This window comes from Lolium perenne, chromosome 1 (assembly GCF_019359855.2).
Source record: "Lolium perenne isolate Kyuss_39 chromosome 1, Kyuss_2.0, whole genome shotgun sequence".
NCBI lineage: Eukaryota > Viridiplantae > Streptophyta > Magnoliopsida > Poales > Poaceae > Lolium > Lolium perenne.
Genome location: NC_067244.2, coordinates 240,986,567 through 241,012,606, shown reverse-complemented (window position 1 = coordinate 241,012,606; position 26,040 = coordinate 240,986,567). Strand labels below are relative to the sequence as shown.

The window sequence follows — 26,040 nt, the reverse complement described above, 5'->3', positions numbered from 1 at the left end:
CGAGATTTTGCTCTCTTATTAGAGCTCGGCCTGACCATGATTTGGAAAAGCATGATTTACTTGATATATTTTATAGTGGACTAACCATTGAGTCTAGGGCATACCTGGATAGTTGTGCTGGTTGTGTTTTCAGGAAAAGAACTCCAGGCAATGATTTGAAGAATTATTGGCTAAAATAGGCCGGAATCATGATGATTGGACTACGCCTGAACCAACTCCAATGCCAATATTAAAGAAGAGGGGTTTAATTAAATTGAATGATGAAGATATGAGGGAAGCCAAGAAGTCTCTCAAGGAGAAAGGTATTAAATCTGAAGATGTGAAGAATCTTCCTCCCATAGAAGATATATGTGAGATAATTCCCCCTTCATCCATGATTGAGGTAAACTCCCTTCAACGCTTTACTAGGGAGGATATTCCGTATTCGAAGCCTCCTGCACAATGCTTAGATGAGTTTGATAATTATATTGTTAAGCAAGAAAATTTTAATATGAGAGTAGAGAATCATTTAATGGAAAATTCTCGAGCTATTAGTGAATTGCATGATATTGTAGAGAGAACCTCCAATGATGTTAAGATGCTTGTTAAACATTTTCATATGGTTCAAACTCAAATTGATCAACTCACTAAAGTGCAAAATGACTTGTTGGGGAATAATTCTAAAGAGAAACATGCTTATGAAGTAACAACTAGATGTGGTGTCTCTACCCAGAATCCTCTATATCCTGAAGGGCATCCCAAAAGAATTGAACAAGATTCTCAACGCATTGAACCTAGTGCTCCTTCTAAGAAGAAAAAGAAGAAGAAACATAAAAATGTTGTAGAATCCTCTGAACCTGTTAATGATCCTAATAGTATTTCTATTTCTGATGCTAAAACTGAAAGTGGTAATGAACATGATAAAGATAATGATAAGAATGATGCTTCTGATAAAGAAGAGGTAGAAGATGAACCTGAAAAGCATGCTAAAAATAAAAAGTACACTAAAGAAGATTTTATTGCTGAGAAACATGGTAATGAAAGAGAACCTTGGGTGCAAAAGCAAATGCCTTTTCCTGCTAAGAAACTAAAATCAAAGGAAGAAGAACACTATAATAAATTTTGCGATTGGATGAAACCTTTATTCTTGCAAATCCCTTTGACTGATGCTATTAAATTGCCTCCTTATTCAAAGTATATGAAAGATATTGTTACTAATAAAAGGAAAATCCCCAATGAGGAAATTTCCACTATGCTTGCTAATTACTCTTTCAATGGCAAAGTGCCAAAGAAGTTGGGCGACCCAGGTATACCTACTATTCCTTGTTCTATCAAGAATAATTATGTTAAAACTGCTCTATGTGACTTGGGAGCCGGTGTTAGTGTTATGCCTTTTTCTCTTTATAAGAGACTTTACTTAGATAAGTTGATACCTACTGATATATCTTTGCAAATGGCTGATAAATCTACTGCTATTCCTGTTGGTATATGTGAGGATGTTCCTGTTCAAGTTACTACTAACTGCTTAATATTAACTGATTTTGTTGTGTTGGAAATGCCTGAAGATGATAATATGTCTATTATTCTTGGGAGACCCTTTCTTAACACCGCAGGGGCTGTTATTGATTGCAATAAAGGAAAGGTTACTTTCAATGTTGATGATAGGGAGCATACCGTTTATTTTCCCAAGAAGATTGATAAAGTATGTGGAGTCAATACTATTTTTAATGTGAGAACTATCAAAGTGGGAACTATTGATTGTCCTATATATGAGCCTAAGGAAGAATATCAAACTCTTGTGATTGGATCCATATCAATACAATTCAAGGTAACATGATTGATTTGAGTTTTATTTCTTCTTATGCTATGTAAAATTTATTTGGTGACAAGACTTGATCAACCTTGTTAACGAATACCTTTTACATGCATAGAGGGGGTAAACAACATCTCTTTCTTCCTCCACTTGCTCTAGTTGCTGTAACATTTTTAATTTGCAAGGTTCCTTAGTTAATTGGAGATTTCAAAATTTTTCCTGGCCAGTAATAATAAATTAAATACCCATAAATGTGCATTTTTCAAAGTTTTCAAAAATTCACAAAAATTATACCGTTGGTCCTATTTTTCGACGAGGCACCTGGGAGCACCAGAGGATGACCTGTGGGGCACCAGAGGGTGCCACACCACAGGCCGGCGCGGCCAAGGAGGGGGGCGCGCCACCCTGGGGTGTGGGCCCCTCCTTGCCCCACTTTGCCATCTCTTTCTCCCAGCACCTTCTCTCTCCCGAAAAAACTGGCACCAGGTTCCTCTCACTCGCGTTTTTGCTCCAGAGCTCCAGATTTCTCGATCTCTTTGCTCAGCCCAGATTTCTTGCTGAAATTTGGCACATTTGCTCCTTGGTATGTGACTCCTCCACCCATCCAAGTAGAATTTTGTTTGGTTGAGTATATCTTGAATATTTTGCTGCTGTAGGTAACATGTTTAGTGAGCTTGCATGCTTGTTCTAAGTGGTAGAAACTAGTTTTGATGCATGATTAGTACTCTAGCAAGTTCCTATAGTAGTTCCCCTTGATTATATGTCACCAAATCAAATTTTTATATTGTTTGTTGAAATTTCAGAAAATGGAGTGGAATAGATATCAATTGAACCAACAAGAATTGGAAGTTCAACAAGTTATGAGGGTGAACCGTGAAGAGGGAGTATACCCTTCTTACTACCCGTGCGCGGATTTCATGAGAAGCGCGGGAATATTTGAAGATGTTCAAAGTCTAATTTCTCGTGCAGGGCTGAGTGACTTTGTTGAAGGAGAGCCAAGAAAATATGCAAAATTAACTATGTCTTTTGTGCAGGACTTTAAGTTCAATTGGTCGCGATCTAACCCTACGGTCCAGTATAAAATTTACAATAAAGCTGTCAACTTGCCATTCAGTGATTTTTGTGCAGCAATTAGAGTACCGCAATGGAGATCGTGCGAGAAGATAAGGGGATCGCCGCAAGAACTCTTGAACCTCTTCAAGATGATTTGCTATGGAAGGAGTTTCTCAGAGGATAGTGGTAAAATCACTAGCATTCAGCTCCCGGCTATCCGCTACTTTGCCTATTTTATTACCTAATGCGTTCTTGCTAAAAAGATTGGTGGTAAACTTTCTATCCCGGATTTAGCTTTTCTAGCTGCGGCACTGCAAAGTAGTAGGACTTATAATTTGGGGGCATTGATAGCTTATAGACTTGCTACTAACCGTGAGAAAGGTGGAATTTGTGGAGGTCTCATCGCCTCTCGTTTACAAGCTTTTCATAATGTAGAACCTCATCATTTTGATATTCCATTCCCCATAGAAAAACTTGACATAGCCTCTATGATTAAACATGAATTTGTTTCTGATTCCTCCAACTTGGGTAACCTGTTTTACAAGATGACATTTTATAAGAAAGTCTGGAGAATAACTAAGAAAACTGAGAAATTAGTAAAATTGCCTGCGCCTGTTCTGTCTAACCTTGATTCCAGGGGAGATTGGTCGGTCACAGAAGGTGCACTGGATGCACACATAGAGGGAGGAGGCCAACATGCAAGAGACGACACGGAGGTCGAGGAGCACCTCGACTCATCATCCGATGCAGCAAGTTCCTCGCATCAACATGGTGGACATGTGGAGCCTCCACGCTTTTCTTCTGCACAGGAACTTTACTATGACTACTCCATGAATTATCCACCAGCGAGAAACAGCGACCCTCGTTGGGGTTGAACTCCACTTAGGCCAAAAGCCTAAGCTTGGGGGGAGGTATACTGGCATCACTCATTCTTTGCATATTATGGTTGCTGGATACTTGTACATATTTGTTTTGTTCGTTTGAGTGGTTTTCTAATGAGAGGAAGATGATATTTGGGGAAGTGCTGCCTGAAAACAGATTCTGGACTGTTACTAGAAAAATTCGTGCGCACAGCCAGAGCATTATTTTGAGCTGCCAATTTTTGTGCAGGTTCCCCAGATTGTTATCTAACTTTCATTAGTTGAACACTTTTCGAGCTGAGCAACGTAAGATTTTTGTAAAAATCGACTTCTGTACTGCTGTCAGGTTTTGGCAGATTTCTGCCATCTCGCTTTTCTGTGTTCCTTTTAGTTTGCTATTTCTTGTTTTTGCTTTGTTTCTTTCCCAAAACACAAAAAGACCAAAAATATTTCTGTTGTTTCTCTTCACCATTTGTTTGCTTTGGTTTCTTGCATTTGTTTCGCTTTATTTGCTATTGCTAGTTTGCTACAAGAAAACCCAAAAAGATTTTGCTTTGTTTGCTTGTTTCCTTTTGTTCTTGTTTCTAATTCGAAAACACCAAAAATATTTGCTGTTCTTCTTTGGTTTGTAAAGTTCTTTATGAGTTCAATGGTCTTCGGTGGCTGGAGCGTGGTTTTCATTTCATATTATCCAAGCTGCACAAGTGAAAAGGCAATAATGACGATCTACGACAATTGGATTGTGGTGAGAGGCTGGTATGAACTCTATTTGTTTTCATTTTTGTACATATACTCATCCATGTGAGCATGCTTAGTTGGTTCATGTCGGGTATATGTTATTTGAGAAAGTCTAGTAGTTTATGATCTCTCATGTTTAGCTCCAATTTATTAATATGAGTAGCATGTCATGGATGTTTGCTTGCATTGTTTTATTCATAAGTAAGTTTGGCATTGTGGTATCCTCCTCTGAATAATTCATTTATATCGACTTGGCACATGCTCACGCATGCATATGACTGAACCAAAGTTAATTAAGTCTCGATGATCTATATTGCTTCGGAGTTCTTGTATCACTTTTATGCCCCTGTTAATTTATTTTGCCGCAAGCATGATTATGACAGTTACTGCTCTCTTGATTTGTCGCTCCCTAGTCTATTGCTAGCCTTCACTTGTACTGAGCGGGAACGCTGCTCGTGCTTCCAAACACCTGAAAACCAAGTTGTTCCAAAAGTGTCCACCATAAATACCTATGCATGGCATTTCAAACCATTCCAAGTAAATTCTCATGCGCTACATTTAAAACCTTCAAAATGCTTCTCAATTTGTGTTTATGTTTCATAGCTCATGAGGAAGTATGTGGTGTTTAGCTTTCAACCTTGTCATTTACTTTTGACGGACTCTCATATGGACTAGTGGCACATCCGCTTATCCAATAATTTTGCAAAAAGAGCTGGCAATGGGATTCCCAGTCCCGAATTAATTAACTTAAATAGACACTCCTCCATGGTTTGTGATTGTTGGACGGCACCCGAAGGATTCGGTTAGCCATGGCTTGTGTAAGCAAAGGTTGGGGGGAGTGTCATCATCATAATAAAAGTAAAATAAAAAGGCACTCCTTCATGGTATGAGATTGTTGGCAGGCACCCGAGGATTCGGTTAGCCATGGTTTGTGTAAGAAAGGTTGGAAGGAGTGCCAAATAAATATGCAAATAATTCATGGGAGCCGCTCTTGAAAGTCCGGTTGGCGAGGTAGTTAGTGTACCCATTACCATTCGTTGACAACAACAAACACCTCTCAAAATAGTTTTACTCCTGATTTCAAAAATGAAAAGCTCTAGCGCATGTTAATCCCTGCTTCCCTCTGCGAAGGGTCAATCTTTTACTTTTATGTTGTGTTTCCATTTTTTTCTTTGAGCACTATCTTGAGAGCACAACTGTCATTCTTAGTATAATATGCTTGTCTCAAAATATGATTGATTATGGTATAACTTTGATGCTTTTATCTTTGACAATCACTACTTCTAGTCTTTCTATGAACTCCAGAGGTGCCCGGGCATTTATGTTTTGCCAATCAAATACAGGCAAGCGAGATACCACTTTATCATGCTCTCTTATGAACATTGCAATCCTGCCTATATACATGATTCATGATGCTTATTATTAATTGTTGGTACCTCTTCATGATTGACATAGCTGTTAGATGATCTTATTTGCATGTATCTCATTATGAACTGCTTAAGTATTAGCCATAGCATGAGAATATATACATCATATGAGCAAATGTGTTCGTGAAAGTTCTTTTATCGCTCAGTTGTTAACTGAATTGCTTGAGGACAAGCAATAAGCTAAGCTTGGGGGGAGTTGATACGTCCAAAACGTATCTACTTTCCCGAACACTTTTGCTATTGTTTTGCCTCTAATTTGTGCATTTTGGATGCAACTAACACGGACTAACGCTGTTTTCAGCAGAACTGTTCTGGTGTCTCGTTTTTGTGCAGAAATCCAACTTTCGGGAAAATCCTCGGAATTTATGCAGAAGGCCCTATTTTCCCAGAAAACTGACGGAGCCAGAAGGACAAACCAGGTGGAGGCCCGAGGGCCCCACACCATAGGGCGGCGCGGCCCAGGGGGGGCCGCGCGGCCATGTGGTGTGGCCCCCTCGACCGGCCTCCGACGCCCTCCTTCGGACTACTTATTGGCCTCGACCTAAAAACGCACGGGGAGAAGTCGAAGTAGCCAGAAACCCTCCAGAACGCCGCCACATCGCGAAACTCCGTCGCGGGAGCCAGAAGTCTCCGTTCTGGCACTCCGCCGGGACGGGGAATTGGAGGAGATCATCGCCGCCATCACCACCGACGCCTCTACATCAACCAGCCATGTTTCCCCCATCCATGTGTGAGTAATTCCCCCGCTGTAGGCCGAAGGGGATGGTAGGGATTGGATGAGATTGGTCATGTAATAGCATAAGATTGTTAGGGCATAGTGCCTAGTGTCCGTAATTGGTACTTTGATGATATTGTTGCAACTTGTTATGCTTAATGCTTGTCACTAGGGCCCGAGTGCCATGATCTCAGATCTGAACATGTTATTGTTTCATCATGATATACATTGTTTATGGTCTTACCTGCAAGTTGTATACACATGTCGCTGTCCGGAACCAATGGCCCCGAAGTGACAGAAATCGGGCAACCGGAGGGAATGGTAGCGATGTGAGGATCACATGTGTTCACGGAGTGTTAATGCTTTGCTCCGGTACTTTATTAAAAGGAGTACCTTAATATCCAGTAGTTTCCCTTGAGGCCCGGCTGCCACCGGCTGGTAGGACAAAAGATGTTGTGCAAGTTTCTCATTGCGAGCACGCACGACTATATATGGAACACATGCCTATTGATTGCTTTGTGCTTGGACACCGTTTTATTATTATCTGCAAATGCCCTGCTATGATTGTTACATGAGTTTCTCTCATCCATGCAACGCCCGTCATCCGTCCCCGTGCCTACAGTATTTTAATCCTGCTGTTTACTAAAATCACTACTGCTGTCTTTGTTACTCCGCTGCTGTTATTTCACTACTGCTACTGCTATAAAACTGTTACTACTGATAAACTCTTGTGAGCAAGTCTGTTTCCAGGTGCAGCTGAATTGACAACTCCGCTGTTAAGGCTTCCAAGTGTTCTTTGTCTCCCCTTGTGTCGAATCAATAAATTGGGTTTTACTTCCCTCGAAGACTGTTGCGATCCTCTATACTTGTGGGTCATCAGCTCCACATAGGCCTCCATGCCCATATCATAATCATCACAAAGTTTCCATATTATTTACGTTAATTTCTTTAGCAAAATATTATTTTTATAAAAAATCAGCCGCAACGATAAGCATATCACTAGTTTGATAAACTGGACCACTAGGACCATCCAAGATATATAGCCAACGTCTTTATTTTCTTCCCCTTTGATTCGCCACTCCATGAAAATAAGATGTGTTATGATATCTTTCTAAAAGAAAATTCAATCCTCAAACAAAGATTGCACCTATCTAACTCCTCTTTGATACAGCCCATCATAACTTTTTCCTCATTAGAAAGATGATTCTATTCAGAGAAGAAGACATCTAAAATATCAAACTCTTGTAAAATAATTTTTTCTTTTTTCTTGGTATTATTTATTGAAAATTTCCGTATACGTTAAAATCCAATTCAACTTTTGGAGGAATGTGCCAAAACATTCCGTTCACCTAAAAGGCTGGGCAAAACGACCTAAAAATTAACCATATGAATCACATTTTTTAGTTTCATTTACATGTATGTTACCAATTTTATCTCTGCACTTTGAATTTTTGGTTAAATTTGACCAACATATTTAAAACATTGACACCTCAATGTATGGGCAAAAAAACCTGAAAGAGAACAAGTCACTGAATATTTTTCATGATAACATAAGATTGTATTATAGACCATTGCACATGCCCTTACGAATACGAAAAGGACCGAGTATTAATTTTGATGACAAAAATAGGTTGAAATGTTCACTGCGCTGCATTTGTTCAATGTCTGAGGGCCGCATGCATAGATTGATGCAGAGGCTGGGGTTCACCCCGTATCAATTTTTTTTGTTCAATATCTGAACAGATTTCATGCATCCTTGGTTAATTGAATATCTAAAGAAATTCAGCATTTTCCTGTGATTGTATTTGAGCACATAGGTATAGAATGTATCCGATACTCCTAGGTATGGGAAAGTAAAAGGATTATTATGAAAAAATAATTTATTTTGGTGATATAGACATAACTCATATGGATCTGTAACAAAATTTCAATTTAAATTCAAAACGTAAATCAAAAAACAAAAATTCAGAATCAAATATGAGTATTAGCTTATTCGGGTCGGGACATGAATTTGGGCCATTTAACAATTTTCGTTTTGGATTTGTCGTTTTCTGTTTACCTACACTTTGAGTTTGGATTTGAAAGTTTGTGCCATAATCAATCATGTTTTTAAAGGCGTCCGGATGTCCCAAGGCGTTGGGGGGCGCATCAACGCCTAGGCATTCAAGGCGGGTTGCAATGTAACGCCTTTGATGATTTTGCTGGAAGCAAGACATCAGCTAGGTAGGGATGGTCAGATGAACTTACCTAGGATTTGCTGGCCACTTTGCGTCCATATTTTCCATCTTTTTTCCCATTTCTTGTTTCCACAACAGAAATCTGCATAAAACATGAGCATTTATGGTTAGAACTTGTCTTACCAGACCACCATATGTACAAAAACAGAGAGTAATTGAGGCTCCAAGTGCAAAAAAAAGACAAATAGCAGTGCATTATGCATATTACATAAATAGGCCGAGAACATAAATAGGTCCAGAACATATTACACAACCATAGAACACAATAAATTAGGTTCACATCAATATAAAATAGGTTTCACTTCCATATAACACAATGAAATCATCTTCATAAGCAAGGCTGGCTCTCTCAATCCCAAGACACAACATCGAAGTCATCCATGGTAGCATTTTGGTTCTCGTCATCTTGGTTAGCACTAGTTGAGTCTTCATCATCATCAGTCACATCCACATCATCTTCAACATAGTCTGAAGCATCATCCTCTCCATTGGGCTCACTTGAGCGTTGTTCTTGGTCATCCTCTTGATCATATGAATATGATGGTGTTGGAGCAGCCCTTTTGCGCTTCCTTTCGTACTAGATGTTGGCATTTGAGGGACCCCTTCCCATGATGGCACTTGCACCTCTAGGAAGATTGCGGACTTGCAGCGATGAACTTGCACCGATAGCCTCATCAACAAGCTCCCATGAAATGTCATCAAGACACCCTCTAGCACCATGGGTGGAGGCATTGTTGGTTCAACCCACTCATTGCCCCAATCAAAATCATCAATGATTAGAGGGTCATAGCTTTTCTCACCAATCTTCTCACGCCTCTTTTGAAACATATCCATGTTCTTCCGGTTGTATGAAACAAAAACATTGTCATTCAAGATTCGGTGTTGTAACCGATTCTTTTTCTTGGTATGGATCTACAAATAGCAAATAGAGCAATAGAATAAATAAATAAATTGCTGCAATTACTTGCTCATGCTGAAATAAAGACGAAGAAGTTACTCACAAATTCAAATGCACTCCAATTCCTCTCACAACCGGATGATGATGCACAAAGACTAACAATCCTCTTTGCAAACCTTTGTAGGTCAATGGCTCGACCACCATATGAATTCCACCAATCAGCTACAATAGGAAAAACACACTTGCATTAGGAGTTTGTACATAGAATAACATGCAGAAATTAACTTGCTTCTTGCTGAAATTAGCTTGAGTTCACTTACGAGGGATTCTTTTGCCCATGTTTTCGATGGCCATCACATTAGAAAAACCTTGTCGCTTGTCCTCATAGAGAACGACATGTGCATCAATCTTGTTTCGAGTGGGTACATTAGGTACCGTTCTTGCAAGGACATCACTGAAACAACTTCTTATCTCACCAACAAGTTCATCATCACCACTCTCTTTAATAGATAAGTATTTTCCAGGGTTCACAAAAACAAAGCAGCCCCATACAATGGATGATCCATTTGAGTCTCCCAACGTTTGTCAATAATGGTCATGACCATCTTCAGCAAACCTTGCTTGTTTAGTTGAGGCAAACCTTGTCTGATCTTATTCTTTGCAGCCATCATTAGTGCAGAAATTTCTGGCATGGCAGGTGATGCGTGCAATTAACACACGTCCGTTGGGAACCCCAAGAGGAAGGTGTGATGCAGACAGTAGCAAGTTTTCCCTCAGAAAGAAACCAAGGTTTATCGAACCAGGAGGAGCCAAGAAGCACGTTGAAGGTTGATGGCGGCGAAGTGTAGTGCGGCGCAACAACAGGGATTCTGGCGCCAACGTGGAACCTGCACAACACAACCAAAGTACTTTTCCCCAACGTAACAGTGAGGTTGTCAATCTCACCGGCTTGCTGTGAACAAAGGATTAACCGTATTGTGTGGAAGATGATTGTTTGCGAAGAACAGTAAAGAACAAGTATTGCAGTAGATTGTATTTCAGATGTAAAGAATAGACCGGGGTCCATAGTTCACTAGCGGTGTCTCTCCCATAAGATAAATAGCATGTTGGGTGAACAAATTACAGTTGGGCAATTGACAAATAAAGAAGGCATAACAATGCACATACATATATCATGATGAGTACTATGAGATTTAATCAGGGCATTACGACAAAGTACATAGACCGCCATCCAGCATGCATCTATGCCTAAAAAGTCCACTTTCAGGTTATCATCCGAACCCCTTCCAGTATTAAGTTGCAAGCAACAGACAATTGCATTAAGTATGGTGCGTAATGTAATCAACACAAATATCCTTAGACAAAGCATCGATGTTTTATCCCTAGTGGCAACAGCACATCCACAACCTTAGAACTTTCTGTCACTGTCCCAGATTTAATGGAGGCATGAACCCACTATCGAGCATAAATACTCCCTCTTGGAGTCACAAGTATCAACTTGGCCAGAGCCTCTACTAGCAACGGAGAGCATGCAAGAACATAAACAACACATATGATAGATTGATAATCAACTTGACATAGTATTCAATATCCATCGGATCCCAACAAACACAACATGTAGGATTACAAAGAAACGATCTTGATCATGATAGGCAGCTCACAAGATCGAGCATGATAGCACAATTAGGAGAAGACGACCATCTAGCTACTGCTATGGACCCATGGTCCAGGGGTGAACTACTCACACATCAATCCGGAGGCGATCATGGCGATGAAGAGTCCTCCGGGAGATGATTCCCCTCTCTGGCAGGGTGCCGGAGGTGATCTCCTGAATCCCCCGAGATGGGATTGGCGGCGGCTGCGTCTCTGGAAGGTTTTCCGTATCGTGGCTCTCGGTACTGGGGGTTTCGCGACGGAGGCTTTAAGTAGGCGGAAGGGCAGGTCAGGGGGCGTCACGAGGGGCCCACACGGTAGGGCCGCGCGGCCAGCACCTGGGCCGCGCCGCCCTGTTGTGTGGCCACCTCGTGGCCCCACTTCTTATCCTCTTCGGTCTTCTGGAAGCTTCGTGTGAAAATAGGACCCTGGGCGTTGATTTCGTCCAATTCCGAGAATATTTCCTTACTAGGATTTCTGAAACCAAAAACAGCAACTGGCTCTTCGGCATCTCGTCAATAGGTTAGTGCCGGAAAATGCATAATAATGACATATAATGTATATAAAACATGTGAGTATCATCATAAAAGTAGCATGGAACATAAGAAATTATAGATACGTTTGGGACGTATCAAGCATCCCCAAGCTTAGTTCCTACTCGCCCTCGAGTAGGTAAACGATAACAAAGATAATTTCTGAAGTGACATGCTATCATAATCTTGATCAATACTATTGTAAAGCACATGAGATGAATGCAGCGATTCGAAGCAATGATGAAGATAATGAGTAAACAAATGAATCATATAGCAAAGACTTTTCATGAATAATACTTTCAAGACAAGCATCAATAAGACTTGCATAAGAGTTAACTCATAAGCAATAAGTTCTTAGTAGAAAGCTTTGAAACAACACAAAGGAAGATATAAGTTTCAGCGGTTGCTTTCAACTTCAACATATTTATCTCATGGATAATTGTCAACACAAAGTAATATAACAAGTGCAATAGGTAAACATGTAAGAATCAATGCGTGAAATTAACACACGTCCATTGGGAACCCCAAGAGGAAGGTGTGATGCAGACAGTAGCAAGTTTTCCCTCAGAAAGAAACCAAGGTTTATCGAACCAGGAGGAGCCAAGAAGCACGTTGAAGGTTGATGGCGGCGAAGTATAGTGCGGTGATACGTCTCCGACGTATCGATAATTTCTTATGTTCCATGCCACATTATTGATGTATCTACATGTTTTATGCACACTTTATGTCATATTCGTGCATTTTCTGGAACTAACCTATTAACAAGATGCCGAAGTGCCAGTTCCTGTTTTCTGCTGTTTTTGGTTTCAGAAATCCTAGTAACGAAATATTCTCGGAATCGGACGAAATCAACGCCCAAGTTCCTATTTTCACCGGAAGCATCCAGAACACACGAGAACCGCCAGAGAAGGGGGACAGGGCCACCAAACCACACCCCGGTGCGGCCAGGGGGGGCGCCCCCCTATAGTGTGGGCCCCCCAGAAGCCCTCCTGCGCCGCCTCTTCGCCTATATAATGCCCCTGGATCGAAAACCCTGATACGATTGACGAAACCCACAGAAACCTTCCAGAGCCGCCGCCATCGCGAGGCCAAGATCTGGGGGACAGGAGTCTCTGTTCCGGCACGCTGCCGGAGCGGGGAAGTGCCCCCGGAAGGCTTCTCCATCGACACCGCTGCCGTCTTCACCGCCATCTTCACCGCCATCGCTGCCTCCATGATGAGGAGGGAGTAATCCACCCCCGAGGCCGAGGGCTCCGCTGTAGCTATGTGGTTCATCTCTCTCCCATGTACCTCAATACAATAATCTCATGAGCTGCTTTACATGATTGAGATTCATATGAGTTTGTATCACAATTTATCTATGTGCTACTCTAGCAAAGTTATTAAAGTAGTTCTATTCCTCCTGCACGTGTGTAAAGGTGACAGTGTGTGCACCGTGTTAGTACTTGGTTTATGCTATGATCATGATCTCTTGTAGATTGCGAAGTTAACTATTGCTATGATATATTGATGTGATCTATTCCTCCTACATATGCATGAAGGTGACAGTGTGCATGCTATGTTAGTACTTGGTTTAGTTGTATTGATCTATCTTACACTATAAGGTTACTAAAACATGAACATTATTGTGGAGCTTGTTAACTCCGGCATTGAGGGTTCGTGTAATCCTACGCAATGTGTTCATCATCCAACAAGAGTGTAGAGTATGCATTTATCTATTCTGTTATGTGATCAATGTTGAGAGTGTCCATTAGTGAAAGTGTAATCCCTAGGCCTTGTTCCTAAATACTGCTATCGCTGCTTGTTTACTGTTTTACTGCGTTACTACTGCTGCAATACTACCACCATCACTACACGCCAGCAAGCTATTTTCTGGCACCGTTGTTACTGCTCATACCCATTTATACCACATGTATTTCACTATCTCTTCGCCGAACTAGTGCACCTATTAGGTGTGTTGGGGACACAAGAGACTTCTTGCTTTGTGGTTGCAGGGTTACATGAGAGGGATATCTTTGACCTCTTCCTCCCTGAGTTCGATAAACCTTGGGTGATCCACTTAAGGGAAAACTTGCTGCTGTTCTACAAACCTCTGCTCTTGGAGGCCCAACACTGTCTACAGGAAAAGGAGGGGGAAGTAGACATCAAGACTATTTTCTGGCGCCGTTGCCGGGGAGCATAGCTTTATTTGGAAGTTCACTTGGATTAATATTGTTCGCTGCAAATTCTCCATCATGGGTAAACCTCGCGATACTAAGGTCGCCATATTACCATCCACTACAAGAAAAGGTACAATTCTGAATACCTCCGCTACACTTGATTCACCATCTGTGATTGATAAACTTGTTTCACCGCCACATGCTTCACATGCGGGTACTTCTGCTGAATCTGAAAATTCTCATAATATTGATAATATTTCTACTGTGCTTGATGATAGTGGTTCATTGGGATCTTTTCTAGATGCTACGATTGCTAGGTCTAGACAAATTGAAAATACTGAAACTCCTAATGCTACTACACCTGTTAATTCACCTGAACTTGATTATTTTAGTGATGATCCTGATGAAGATTATGTGGAGCTTAATGATAATTTTATTGAAAAATGCAATGCTACTACTGATGCAAGAAAAATTAAAAAGTTGCTTGCAGAACATGCTGTTAGATATAAACTGTCTCCTGATCCTAAATTTGCCACATCTCCTATAAACATTAAGGATAAAGATTATGATTTTTCTCTTGATCTATCTCATATAGCTATTGTTGAGAAAACACCCTTTTGTGGTACTGAAAAAGAAAGTGCTGTTGAACACATGACTGAGTTATCTACTCTAAGTAGCTTGTTTTCTGATGATGTCAAGATGCGTACTTACTTTGTTGCTAAAATCTTTCCATTCTCATTAAAGGATGACGCTAAAACTTGGTATAATAATTTGCCACCTAATTCTATTAAAAGTCCGAAAGAATTGCTTGATGTTTTCTTCCGTAAATACTTTCCTGCTAGTGCTCAACATATTGCTTTGCAGAGAATTTATAATTTTGACCAGGGAGATGAAGAGAAATTGCCTGAGGCTTGGGCGAGATTTTGCTCTCTTATTAGAGCTCGGCCTGATCATGATTTGGAAAAGCATGATTTACTTGATATATTTTATAGCGGACTAACCATTGAGTCTAGGGCATACCTGGATAGTTGTGCTGGTTGTGTTTTCAGGAAGAGAACTCCGGATGACGCTGAAGAATTATTGGCTAAAATAAGCCGGAATCATGATGATTGGACTACGCCTGAACCAACTCCAACGCCAATATTGAAGAAGAGGGATTTAATTAAATTGAATGATGAAGATATGAGGGAAGCCAAGAAGTCTCTCAAGGAGAAAGGTATTCAACCTGAAGATGTGAAGAATCTTCCTCCCATAGAAGATATATGTGAGATAATTCCCCCTTCATCCATGATTGAGGTAAACTCCCTTCAACGCTTTACTAGGGAGGATATTCCGTATTCGAAGCCTCCTGCACAATGCTTAGATGAGTTTGATAATTATATTGTTAAGCAAGAAAATTTTAATATGAGAGTAGAGAATCATTTAATGGAAAATTCTCGAGCTATTAGTGAATTGCATGATATTGTAGAGAGAACCTCCAATGATGTTAAGATGCTTGTTAAACATTTTCATATGATTCAAACTCAAATTGATCAACTCACTAAAGTGCAAAATGACTTGTTAGGGAGTAATTCTAAAGAGAAACATGCTTATGAAGTAACAACTAGAGGTGGTGTCTCTACCCAGGATCCTCTATATCCTGAAGGGCATCCCAAAAGAATTGAACAAGATTCTCAACACATTGAACCTAGTGCTCATTCTAGGAAGAAAAAGAAGAAGAAACATAAAAATGTTGTAGAATCCTCTGAACCTGTTAATGATCCTAATAGTATTTCTATTTCTGATGCTGAAACTGAAAGTGGTAATGAACATGATAATGATAAAGATAATGATAAGAATGATACTCCTGATAGAGAAGAGGTTGAAGAAGAACCTGAAAAGCATGCTAAAAATAAAAAGTACACTAAAGAAGATTTTATTGCTGAGAAACATGGTAATGAAAGAGAACCTTGGGTGCAAAAGCAAATGCCTTTTCCTGCTAAGAAACTAAAATCAAAGGAAGAAGAACACTATAATAAATTTTGCGATTGGATGAAACCTTTATTCTTGCAAATCCCTTTGACTGATGCCATTAAACTGCCTCCTTATTCAAAGTATATGAAAGATATTGTTACTAACAAAAGGAAAATCCCCAATGCGGAAATTTCCACTATGCTTGCTAATTACTCTTTCAATGGCAAAGTGCCAAAGAAGTTGGGCGACCCAGGTATACCTACTATTCCTTGTTCTATTAAGAATAATTATGTTAAAACTGCTCTATGTGACTTGGGAGCCGGTGTTAGTGTTATGTCTTTTTCTCTTTATAAGAGACTTTACTTAGATAAGTTGATACCTACTGATATATCTTTGCAAATGGCTGATAAATCTACTGCTATTCCTGTTGGTATATGTGAGAATGTTCCTGTTCAAGTTACTACTAACTGCTTGATATTAACTGATTTTGTTGTGTTGGAAATGATTGAAGATGATAATATGTCTATTATTCTTGGGAGACCTTTTCTTAACACCGCAGGGGCTGTTATTGATTGCAATAAAGGAAAGGTTACTTTCAATGTTGATGATAGGGAGCATACCGTTTATTTCCCCAAGAAGATTGATAAAGTATGCGGAGTTAATACTATTTTTAATGTGAGAACTATCAAAGTGGGAACTATTGATTGTCCTATATATGAGCCTAAGGAAGAATATCAAACTCTTGTGATTGGATCCATATCAATACAATTCAAGGTAACATGATTGATTTGAGGTTTATTTCTTCTTATGCTATGTAAATTTATTTGGTGACAAGACTTGATCAACCTTGTTAACGAATACCTTTTACATGCATAGAGAGGGTAAACAACATCTTTTTCTTCCTCCACTTGCTCTAGTTGCTGTAGCACTTTTAATTTGCAAAATTCTTTAGTTAATTGGAGATTTCAAAAAATTTCCTGGCCAGTAATAATAAACTAAATACCCAGAAATGTGCGTTTTTCAAAGTTTTCAAAAATTCACAAAAATTATACCGTTGGTCCTATTTTTCGACGAGGCACCTGGGAGCACCAGAGGATGACCTGTGGGGCACCAGAGGGCGCCAAACCACAGGCCGGCGCGGCCAAGGAGGTGGCCGCGCCACCATGTGGTATGGGCCCCTCTTTGCCCCACTTTGTCATCTCTTTCTCCCAGCACCTTCTCTCTCCCGAAAAAACTCGTACCAAGTTCCTCTCTCGCGCGTTTTTGCTCCAGAGCTCCAGATTTCTCGATCTCTTTGCTCAGCCCAGATTTCTTGCTAAAATTTGGCACATTTGCTCCTTGGTATGTGACTCCTCCACCCATCCAAGTAGAATTTTGTTTGGTTGAGTATATCTTGAATATTTTGCTGCTATAGGTAACATGTTTAGTGAGCTTGCATGCTTGTTCTAAGTGGTAGAAACTAGTTTTGATGCATGATTAGTACTCTAGCAAGTTCCTATGGTAGTTTCCCTCAATTATATGTCACCAAATCAAATTTTTATATTGTTTGTTGAAATTTCAGAAAATGGAGTGGAATAGATATCACTTGAACTAGCAAGAATTGGAAGTCCAACAAGTTATGAGAGTCAATCGTGAAGAGGGAGTATACCCCTCTTATTACCCGTGCGCGGATTTCATGAGAAGCGCGGGAATACTTGAAGATGTTCAAAGACTTCAAGTTCAATTGGTCGCGATCTAACCCCACGGTCCAGTATAAAATTTACAATAAAGCTGTCAACTTGCCATTTAGTGCTTTTTGTGCAGCAATTAGAGTACCGCAATGGGGGTCATGCGAGAAGATAAGGGGATCGCCGCAAGAACTCTTGGACCTCTTCAAGATGATTTGCGATGGAAGGAGTTTCTCAGGGGATAATGGTAAAATCACTAGTATTCAGCTCCCGGCTATCCGCTACTTTGCCTATTTTATTACCAAATGCGTCCTTGCTAAAAAGATTGGTGGTAAACTTTCTATCCCAGATTTGGCTTTTCTAGCTGCAGCACTGCAAAATAGTAAGACTTATAATTTGGGGGCTTTGATAGCTTATAGACTTGCTACTAACCGTGAGAAAGGTGGAATTTGTGGAGGTCTCATCGCCTCTCGTTTACTAGCTTTTCATAATGTAGAACCTCATCATTTTGATATTCCATTCCCCATAGAAAAACTTGACATAGCCTCTATGATTAAACATGAATTTGTTTCAGATTCCTCCAACTTGGGTAATCTGTTTTACAAGATGACATTTTATAAGAAAGTCTGGAGAATAACTAAGAAAACTGAGAAACTAGTAAGATTGCATGCGCCTGTTTTGTCTAACCTTGATTCCAGGGGAGATTGGTCGGTCACAGAAGGTGCACTGGATGCACACATAGAGAGAGGAGGTCAACATGCAAGAGACGACACTGAGGTCGAGGAGCACCTCGACTCATCATCCGATGCAGCAAGTTCCTCGCATCAACATGGTGGATATGCGGAGCCTCCACGCTTTTCTTCTGCACAGGAACTTTACTATGACTACTCCATGGACTACCCACCGGCGAGGAACAACGACCCTCATTGGGGTTGAACTCCACTTAGGCCAAAAGCCTAAGCTTGGGGGGAGGTATACCAGCATCACTCATTCTTTGCATATTATGGTTGCTGGATACTTGTACATACTTGTTTTATTCGTTTGAGTGGTTTTCTAATGAGAGGAAGATGATATTTGGGGAAGTGCTGCCTGAAAACAGAATCTGGAATGTTACCGTAAAAATTCTCAAAAATAGGCAGAGCGTCATTTTGAGCTGCCAATTTTTGTGCAGGTTCCCCAGGTTGTTATCTAACTTTCATTAGTTGAACACTTTTCGAGCTGAGCAACGTAAGATTTTTGTAAAAATCGATTTCTGTACTGCTGTCAGGTTTTGGCAGATTTCTGCCATCTCGTTTTTCTGTGTTTCTTTTAGTTTGCTATTTCTTGTTTTTGTTTTGTTTCCTTCCCAAAACACAAAAAGACCAAAAATATTTCTGTTGTTTCTCTTCACCATTTGTTTGCTTTGGTTTCTTGCATTTGTTTCACTTTATTTGCTTTTGCTAGTTTGCTATAAGAAAACCCAAAAAGATTTTGCTTTGTTTGCTTGTTTCCTTTTGTTCTTGTTTCTAATTCGAAAACACCAAAAATATTTGCTGTTCTTCTTTGTTTTGTAAAGTTCTTTATGAGTTCAATGGTCTTTGGTGGCTGGAGCGTGGTTTTCATTTCATATTATCCAAGCTGCACAAGTGAAAAGGCAATAATGACGATCTACGACAATCTGATTGTGGTGAGAGGCTGGTATGAACTCTATTTGTTTTCATTTTTGTACATATACTCATCCATGTGAGCATGCTTAGTTGGTTCATGTGAGGTATATGTTATTTGAGAAAGTTTAGTAGTTTATGATCTCTCATGTTTAGCTCCAATCTATTAATATGAGTAGCATGTCATGGATGTTTGCTTGCATTGTTTTATTCATAAGTAAGTATGGCATTGTGGTATGGGAAATACATTTGTGCTTACAAGCATGGGTGTGGGTGCTTCCACAACCGTCGGATGCTTTGAGATTCGAAAAAGTGGGGTTGGAAGACAAATCCTTTAAGCCATTTTTCCAATAGTTTTGCACAGCGGTGGGTCGTGCTGAAAGCATCCCGACACCAGGATTCGCGGATTCTATTTCTTCTCTCACCGACAGGCACACCAGGTCACCATCCCTCCACAGTCCACACTTTCCTCACGCCGCCACCTCCATTCCTTCCTCGCGCGCGACGGGCACCGTCCCTCGACTCCTTCCTCGCGCGCGCCCTCCATTGCTGCACCATGTCGCACTCTTCTCTGCGCAGCAGCGACGCGTCTGGCCACCGATGCAGCACTGGTGGCGGTTGTGGCGGCGGATGCGCCGGCGGCGGGGGCGGAAGCGCCGGAGGCGGATGCGGATTCGCCGGCGTTGGAGGACGTGGCGGATGCGGATGCGCCGGCGTCGCAGGCTTCGGCGGATGCGGATGCAGTGGAGGACGCGGATCTGGCGGCGGCGGTCCCGGCTTCGAAGGCTCCAGCGGCGGCGGATCCGGCGGTGACGCTGGCCGCGCATGGAGTCAAAACCGCGCATGCAGCCTCAACGAAGAAACATCCGAGCACATGGTGAAGCCCCGGATGCTATGCGCTTGCAAAGTCCCACTTAGCCAGAAAACTTCCCTTAGCGTGAGGAATCCAAATCGAGACTACTACGTCTGCCGAAAAATAGAAACCCATGTAAGCATTTTTCCCTATGTTCGAGTTTGGTTCTTTTTCGATCTGCTTCTCTGTGCTTCCTTTTCTATTGGTAGATTCCCTCCCCACCCCTTTCCCATTTACTTCCGTCACTGTCACAGGAACCATACTCATGCAAGACATGGATATGGGTTGATCTCGTGGCCGATTTCGTCGAGAAGATGGTCAAGTTCAGAACAAGATTTCTTCAGGCAGAACACGGACGGGAGCTGGCGGCCGTTCAGGAAGAGCTTCACCAGGCTATCAGCAGAAGGGAGACAGAGATGAGGGATCAAGTTCTAGCCCGACAGCTAGAGACTAGTGAGTTGCAGTCCCAGATTTTGGGTCTGCAGTACCAGATCAAATTACTTAGCTCGTCTGCATCAAACTTCAGGAAGCTCCGCATGGGTATGATGGTGTTTGTTGCCATGTGCTGGTTATTAGCTCCAGGCTCAATCGTGATTACACTTGCTGCCACTGCCATAGCAGCTCTGATGTTCGTTGTGTAGGCTGGTATGCAATGTGTAGTGCCATTTCGCAGACTTGATGCTTCTAGTGTAGGTCGCCGCTGTAGCCCCAATGTAATTTTGTTCAAGGTGTACCTCTGAATGTTCTTCCCCTTGAATGAAAAGCGAAGTTGCCATCTCTCTTTTTGTGATTGTGCTTTCTGTTTGGGAGTCGTTGCATTTTTTCTCCTGGATGCATGCAGATGAACAATAGTCTATCTTAATCCCAGATTACCCTTTCTTATTGACATGTAAGATGTACACACGAACATCATTTGTGTTTCTCAAATATCTGGCATTATCCATGACCTGTTACATGGCGGACAAAATTTTTGGAGCAGCATTTTTGTTCCCAAATTTTGGTCTCTATATCCACCACCTGTTTCAGGGGTGGACCAAGATTCTTGAGCCGAAACACCTGCCTGTTTCTCCATCCCCTGTTTACATGGTGGACCATTTTTTCTTAGCTTTTTTGTGTTGTCAAGTCATGTAGGGGCATGGGTGCCTGGTTGCACGGCATGGGGATTTTTTTTGCAACCTACAGAGACACAGTGTCTTCTGGCCACACCTGCCTGCACACCTGCTTTCCTCGATCTCTCTCTCTCTCTCTCTCTCTCCCCCGAGTTTCTTCCTCCTTCGCACCAGGTTGGGGTGTTGCCATGGATTCTAGCAGTGGGAAGAACCCAGGCATATCAGCTGTAAGTCTTGTCACTAGTTGCACTTTTTTGTTGCCTTTTTGATCTAGCCACTCTGTATCTCATATCTCATCTGCTGTTCGATTTATTATAGATCATCACCTTTAAGCCATTTTTCCAATAGTTTTGCACAGCGGTGGGTCGTGCTGAAAGCATCCCGACACCAGGATTCGCGGATTCTATTTCTTCTCTCACCGACAGGCACACCAGGTCACCATCCCTCCACAGTCCACACTTTCCTCACGCCGCCACCTCCATTCCTTCCTCGCGCGCGACGGGCACCGTCCCTCGACTCCTTCCTCGCGCGCGCCCTCCATTGCTGCACCATGTCGCACTCTTCTCTGCGCAGCAGCGACGCGTCTGGCCACCGATGCAGCACTGGTGGCGGTTGTGGCGGCGGATGCGCCGGCGGCGGGGGCGGAAGCGCCGGAGGCGGATGCGGATTCGCCGGCGTTGGAGGACGTGGCGGATGCGGATGCGCCGGCGTCGCAGGCTTCGGCGGATGCGGATGCGATGGAGGACGCGGATCTGGCGGCGGCGGTCCCGGCTTCGAAGGCTCCAGCGGCGGCGGATCCGGCGGTGACGCTGGCCGCGCATGGAGTCAAAACCGCGCATGCAGCCTCAACGAAGAAACATCCGAGCACATGGTGAAGCCCCGGATGCTATGCGCTTGCAAAGTCCCACTTAGCCAGAAAACTTCCCTTAGCGTGAGGAATCCAAATCGAGACTACTACGTCTGCCGAAAAATAGAAACCCATGTAAGCATTTTTCCCTATGTTCGAGTTTGGTTCTTTTTTCGATCTGCTTCTCTGTGCTTCCTTTTCTATTGGTAGATTCCCTCCCCACCCCTTTCCCATTTACTTCCGTCACTGTCACAGGAACCATACTCATGCAAGACATGGATATGGGTTGATCTCGTGGCCGATTTCGTCGAGAAGATGGTCAAGTTCAGAACAAGATTTCTTCAGGCAGAACACGGACGGGAGCTGGCGGCCGTTCAGGAAGAGCTTCACCAGGCTATCAGCAGAAGGGAGACAGAGATGAGGGATCAAGTTCTAGCCCGACAGCTAGAGACTAGTGAGTTGCAGTCCCAGATTTTGGGTCTGCAGTACCAGATCAAATTACTTAGCTCGTCTGCATCAAACTTCAGGAAGCTCCGCATGGGTATGATGGTGTTTGTTGCCATGTGCTGGTTATTAGCTCCAGGCTCAATCGTGATTACACTTGCTGCCACTGCCATAGCAGCTCTGATGTTCGTTGTGTAGGCTGGTATGCAATGTGTAGTGCCATTTCGCAGACTTGATGCTTCTAGTGTAGGTCGCCGCTGTAGCCCCAATGTAATTTTGTTCAAGGTGTACCTCTGAATGTTCTTCCCCTTGAATGAAAAGCGAAGTTGCCATCTCTCTTTTTGTGATTGTGCTTTCTGTTTGGGAGTCGTTGCATTTTTTCTCCTGGATGCATGCAGATGAACAATAGTCTATCTTAATCCCAGATTACCCTTTCTTATTGACATGTAAGATGTACACACGAACATCATTTGTGTTTCTCAAATATCTGGCATTATCCATGACCTGTTACATGGCGGACAAAATTTTTGGAGCAGCATTTTTGTTCCCAAATTTTGGTCTCTATATCCACCACCTGTTTCAGGGGTGGACCAAGATTCTTGAGCCGAAACACCTGCCTGTTTCTCCATCCCCTGTTTACATGGTGGACCATTTTTTCTTAGCTTTTTTGTGTTGTCAAGTCATGTAGGGGCATGGGTGCCTGGTTGCACGGCATGGGGATTTTTTTTGCAACCTACAGAGACACAGTGTCTTCTGGCCACACCTGCCTGCACACCTGCTTTCCTCGATCTCTCTCTCTCTCTCTCTCTCTCTCTCCCCCGAGTTTCTTCCTCCTTCGCACCAGGTTGGGGTGTTGCCATGGATTCTAGCAGTGGGAAGAACCCAGGCATATCAGCTGTAAGTCTTGTCACTAGTTGCACTTTTTTGTTGCCTTTTTGATCTAGCCACTCTGTATCTCATATCTCATCTGCTGTTCGATTTATTATAGATCATCACCTTTTTCCCTGTTTTGTACATTTCAGAAAATGATCCAAAAATCAGACTCTTGGGCAACTTACAAGCTGAGGAGTGCTCGGAAAAAGGCTGGGCAGACGGATGGAAAGCTGGCCGATGATCCAGAAGCAGCATCAGATTCCGATCTGTCTGAGTCGGAATCTGAAGGATCTCGCAACTCACGCAGCTCAGCACGGCATGCTGCCTCCATAATGGAGAACTTCTGCGAGAGGAAGAAGGATGCCGTCCGTGAGATCGGCTATGGAGGCCTACTACACCTCCCGCAGATAAACAAGGTTAACCTGAAGTTTACTCTATGGGTGCTAAGTAAGATTGATGTCCAATCTAGATCCATGCCTGTTGGAAGAGATGGGAGGGTGTTCTTGTGTCCAGAACACATGGAGAAGTTGTTAGGGGTGCCATCGTCTGGAAGGCAGGTGTGTGGTCTGGAACCTGATAATGCCCAAGAGAGGTCTGATTTCGTTAGGCTGGCAATGGGTGCTACCCAACACTGCAACAACCCACTGAAGGCTGCTCAATCGGTTGTAACCAGGCCCTGGAAAGATGAGGTCTCATGTGATATGATCGATGAATTCAAGGTTGCTTTTGTGGTTTGGATCAATGGGCGCTTTCTTGCTCCAACAACAAAGCATGACCTCGGATGTTCAGATTTCTGGGGTTCGCTATACATCACTCGTGAGATCAAGGAGTTCAATTGGGGTTCATATTATCTGGAGCACATGATGGATGCAGCATCCCGGGTCCAGGCAGACATGAAGCTTAAGAGAGCAACAATGACAATCACTTCATGCCCTCTAGTATGGCAGGTAATACATGTGCCCGAATCTGCCCCCCATTGAGGGATAAACTACATGTTTTTAATTTTTGTAGGTGCTTGTTTCTCGATGCAAGTCTGATCCTTTTTTAAACTGTGTGATGGCAGATGATTTATCTTGACAACATCGACCTCGGCGCGCTTAGCAAGCCACACAAAGTGTTCCCCCGCATAATAGACTTCACTAGCGAGTCTCAGATCAACAAAATGATCATGGAGGACATGTTTCCTAAGCATACCGGACAAGGGGATCCATCTTGGGGAGCATCCAAGGTAGTTAGGACGAACTGAAGTTTTATAGTTCCACCTGCTGTAACATACCTATTTGATTTTCAGTTAGCTTGACTAACTAAAGGAATTCCATCCTTACAGGCCAGGGGGCGCGATGACTCATGCTACATGGCATGTGAAATAGGGCAGGCAAGCTCGTCGCATGCTAGGCAACCAGGGAAGGAAATTGAGAAACCAAGCATTGTCGACGGAATGAAAGTGGGATCCCCTTTCTCGCCATCTCTGTTGCGCCCTGCCTCCGCTAGTGATTTCTGTGATTTCCTTAAGCAGGAATACCCCGGCTTGATGAGTTCAGATATTGTAGATCAGTTGAAGTTCCACAACGCTCGTTGCATTATGCATTCAAACATATTCAAGGACGCTATCATCCGAGAGAACATGAAGCTGGCGGCACGTATCCTTGATAAATTCTCACAAGTGAAAGATACCAAAAAAACAAGTTTGCGTGGTAGAAGAGAAGACTACTTCAGCGCAAGCGAATCAGAAACAGAGAGTGAGAACAAACGTGCTAGACTGAAAAAGAACAGTAAGTACATCTACATACCCACCCTTTTTATCCTAACGAAACCTGATAACTTGTCACAGCTAGAGCCTGCGTCTGCCCTCTCCAAACAATCCATGCTGACACCATCTTGTTTTTGCATTGCAGTCCTATCCGGTAGCCGATGGCCAAACATTCCAGGAATGCCCCGGGCCGGAAGCTCAGGAACCTCGTCAGGTTAGTCTCCAACACGGTAACCGTGCAAATAAGATCTTGTTATTAACGCCTATTAAACCACTTGCCATATGCCACAGACCGCCCAGATGTGGAACGAGATGCTGCAATCCCGTCGTTCGACCTTGGTAGTTTCAGCCCGGCGAAAGCAAGTTCTGAGCAAGGACAAGATGTGGTCCTTGACTTGACCGTCACACAGGATGACCAAATGGCAACACCGGTGACAGGCAAGGGGAAGATGACCACACCGCACTCGCCTTACACTGAAAATGTGATATATTCTGAGTGTGCTTTGGCTGCTAAGTGGGACTTGTCCCCCAAGTTTCTTAACTTGAACGCCAGGGCATTAGCAGCTGATTACAGCGACTCTCCAATCATAAAACGGTCTGTGAAACCTAGGAAGTTTGCACGATCCCCATGGGCAATGGGTGTCAAACATCCTGCGAGAGACCGAGAGCTGACACACAGCTTGTACGACTGGATTTCCACAACAACATCTTCTGAATTAGAAAGGTACACCTACACAGCTAATCATATATCTATTACATTTTTGTAGTCAATTTTCCTCATTTCTTCCTGGGGGCTTACAGTCTCTGTGATAAAATATGTACAGGCCATGGTTGGT

The 26,040-nt window shown here is 42.5% G+C and overlaps 1 protein-coding gene across 1 annotated transcript in view; it reads left to right on the top strand.

The window, feature by feature from the left end:
- LOC127339171 (uncharacterized) overlaps positions 1–20,822 on the top strand; it is a 40,503-nt gene extending 19,681 nt beyond the window's left edge. The window contains exons 2-3 of the mRNA XM_051365052.2: positions 19,908–20,158; positions 20,391–20,822. Of these exons, the coding sequence (XP_051221012.1) occupies positions 19,908–20,158; positions 20,391–20,822 (683 nt within the window). The remainder of the gene's footprint in view (positions 1–19,907; positions 20,159–20,390) is intronic.
- The last annotated feature ends 5,218 nt before the right edge of the window (positions 20,823–26,040 follow it).